The following is a 3,192-nucleotide window of genomic DNA, read 5'->3' on the forward strand; positions in this document are numbered from 1 at the left end:
ACACACACACGCTCCAGGCTGGAGTTTGCTCAGTAACATAAGTGGAGGTGGGAGAGGAGAGAGGCGACAGAGCGCAGGAGGTTTCAGACAGAGAGGAGAGTCTTTGGAGGGAGCTTCGTCCCTGGAGGTCCACTGCACCTGCTGCCACACGGAACCAACACCCCGCTCCATGTCCGGAGGGTGAGTCCACGCGCAGCATCCCTGACCCACCCTCATCCGTTCCATCTTCACGAGAGATTTAGAACCAACGCGTTTTGACATTTCCTAATTTGCAGACAAATTTCTTCCAAAACTCATCAACGGATCGTTCCTTTTTTTTTTTCTTATTTAAATTTACATCCTACAAATTTCGTCACTTTGTCCTGATCATAGAGGGATTTTTAAAAAGCTACAGCTACGTAATGCTTGATTGTTATTCACAAATGATCAAATTGAAGTTCTGCGCGCAGAGGAGGCAGTTGGAGTCCGCGCCAGATGCGGAGACAAAAGGAGTAACGGAGTGAAAAACTGAGACAAAGAACGTTAGAAATTATTTGGCTTCAAKCCCGGCTGCGCCCACTTCCCTCTGGGACCTGTATTTTTTTTTAAATCTAATCAAGAAAAATAATAATGAACATCTTTTTTAACATGATAAAATAATTTTCCATGGGTCAAGGCGACACGATTCACATGTCACTATTTTTTATTGTATTAAAACAAACACATTTTTWAAATATTTCTGCGTAAAACCGCTGATCGGTTCATGGTTTTTGTTCCAGCCTCTCTATGGACCACTGTCTCCTGCCTCGGTCCATGTGGACCGGGGACTGTAAATTCCTCCAGCATCCAACAGATCTCAACAGCAGCGTGGTGGTGACGCGCAGCATCCCTGCAGGCACGTGCTTCGGTCCGTGCCTGCTCCAAAACACTTTCTATGACACCATCGCCTTCATAGCGCAGAAGTGCTGCGACAAGACGTCCAAATCCTACATGTTCKGGGTGAGTCATTCTCAGGTCAAAAGGTCAGGAAACTAACGCCTTACATTTTAGCCATTTTGTTCTGTTTTATTTGCCATGAAGCTGATGATGGATAAAACACAAAAAAAAAAATCTTAGAAGAATTTAATGAATGCTCATCCTTTGAGAACGGCAGTGAAACATCAGTGCTTTGCGCCTACAGGTCGACCCAGAGGCTTTGCGCAACTCTGCTCTGGTGCTGTCTTGGTTGCGGCTCGTGCAAGCTGCGCGCAACGGAGAGGAGCAGAACACGGAGGCCTTTCTGAAGGCGGGTCAGCTGTATGTGAGGACCACCCGGGACATCCGGCCAGAGGAAGAGCTGCTGGTGTGGTACGACCAGGAGCTGTCTCACCTGCTGGGCTTCACCGATACGATCAAAGGCCTAGAAGGTGATTAGGAGCTTTTATGTGTCCATCACCAAACTGACATTCAAACACTTAAATAAATGTCAGAATGAGCTAAATTAATTAAATCGTGTCCCCCCCCTCTTTTCTTGTAGAATTCAAATGTGGACGGTGCCACCAGGTGTTCCAAAATGAGAACCCCTTCGTGGCTCATTGCAGATTTCTGTGCACTCAAGCGAAATGCGACACCTGGAGCCGTGAAGTTCACGAGCACAAGCACGTGGAAGTSAAAAGGCAACGCCGAGTGACAGATTTCCACAACATCGCCAGAGATCTGGAGCAGAAAACGTCTGGCACCGACGAGGACGCGGCGGGCTCCTCCAGAAGGAGGAAGAGCGAGGAGACTCTGCTCTCCAAGTGGCGCAAAACCGTCCTGCTGGAAAAAACGAACATTTCGAACGACGAAAACGTTACGCAAGCAGCGAAGGGCCACGAGCAGGGGGCGGGAGACTCCTCCTCCACTGGGAAACTGAAAGCCGAAAGGGTCAGAGCGGTTCATGCGGGACGCAGAAGTGCTGATTTGGCTGAAGGTGGGGAAGTCAGCGGGGCTTTTACGCACGGCAGGGAGGTGGATACGCGCTTGGAGACAGGGGAGGGGTCTGGTGTTCGTTCTGGCAGCGGCAGCAGCGCATTTTCTGTGGTTCTGTCAAACAGCCAGCAGGGCGAGCAGAAAAGCGCTTTTTGTAAACCGAGTAAAAGAACTGCCCCAGRGGAGCCACAGACCCACCTCAGCAGCGCTCCGACAGCCCCCTCTAGCCGCCTAGATGAGATGGCTGATGGTTTCACCAGCAGCACCGTTCTGGGCTACAACAATCTGATGGCGACCAGCATCCTAAGCGCTGACGTGCACGCGCTGGGCTCCTCGGTGCCATTAAGCAACGCTTTCCATTACGCACCGGAGCACTGGGCCAGGAACTTTGGCGCGCAGCTGCAGACCACAGCTTCCCTCACCATCCTCCCGCCGACGTTCACCTCGTTCGGCGTGTCGGTGCAGAACTGGTGCGCCAAATGCAACCTTTCCTTCCGCATGACCTCTGACCTGGTGTTCCACATGCGCTCCCACCACAAGAAGGAGTTCGCGTCAGAATCTCAGGTGAGGCGCAGGAGGGAGGAGAAACTCACCTGCCCGATCTGCCACGAGTACTTCAGAGAGAGGCACCACCTGTCCAGACACATGACTTCTCATAACTAAAGGAGGGGGCAACAAATTTATTTATTTTCCTAAATAATGCCCGTATTTAATCTTTGAATGACTTTGAATGAATGTAGTTGAATAGCCAAACTYTCAGCCAACACGGTTTGTCCACTAGATGACGGCAGAGTTTCACCAAATTTGATCTCACTGCATTTTTTTGGTTCCCTGTTAAGCGGATTATTTTGTGTGCCTTATGGAACTCAGAAGGGAAGAAACAGAGAAATCTCCAGGATAGAATATGATTGTCATAACTGTTTATTTTATTATTTTTACTTTGTGCAGGATGTGTGGTTTGAGTCAGCTTGCACATTTGTTTAAAAAAAAAAAACAAGTTATGAAAATGAAATAGTGTGTTGAGTATTTTTTCCCCCACAGGCTGCTTCCAAGATCATAAAGAAAAGTATACAGCTTTACTTGTCCCCATTCATTTATAGCAAAAAGTYTCATTATATTCCTCACCAGTTATGGGCAGCAGAGGCTCAGAGATATTGCATGGGCGCCTGCAGAGTTTTTTTTTTCAGGGGGGGCCATGGTGGGGCCACTAAAAAACCTGAGTACTCATGAGTCATGAGAATAAAACTGGGGTGGGGGGAGGGG

At 48.8% G+C, this 3,192-nt stretch overlaps 1 protein-coding gene across 1 annotated transcript; it reads left to right on the forward strand.

Annotated features, from left to right (window-relative positions):
- znf488 (zinc finger protein 488) lies at positions 1 to 3,008 on the forward strand. Its single transcript, XM_014032323.1, has 4 exons — positions 1 to 180; positions 759 to 978; positions 1,160 to 1,385; positions 1,496 to 3,008. Exons 1-4 carry the CDS (start codon positions 170 to 172, stop codon positions 2,590 to 2,592), a joined length of 1,554 nt encoding a protein of 517 aa, XP_013887777.1. The 5' UTR covers positions 1 to 169; the 3' UTR covers positions 2,593 to 3,008.
- Positions 3,009 to 3,192: the final 184 nt, after the last annotated feature.

Source organism: Austrofundulus limnaeus, unplaced genomic scaffold, assembly GCF_001266775.1.
Source record: "Austrofundulus limnaeus strain Quisiro unplaced genomic scaffold, Austrofundulus_limnaeus-1.0 Scaffold1418, whole genome shotgun sequence".
Lineage (NCBI taxonomy): Eukaryota > Metazoa > Chordata > Actinopteri > Cyprinodontiformes > Rivulidae > Austrofundulus > Austrofundulus limnaeus.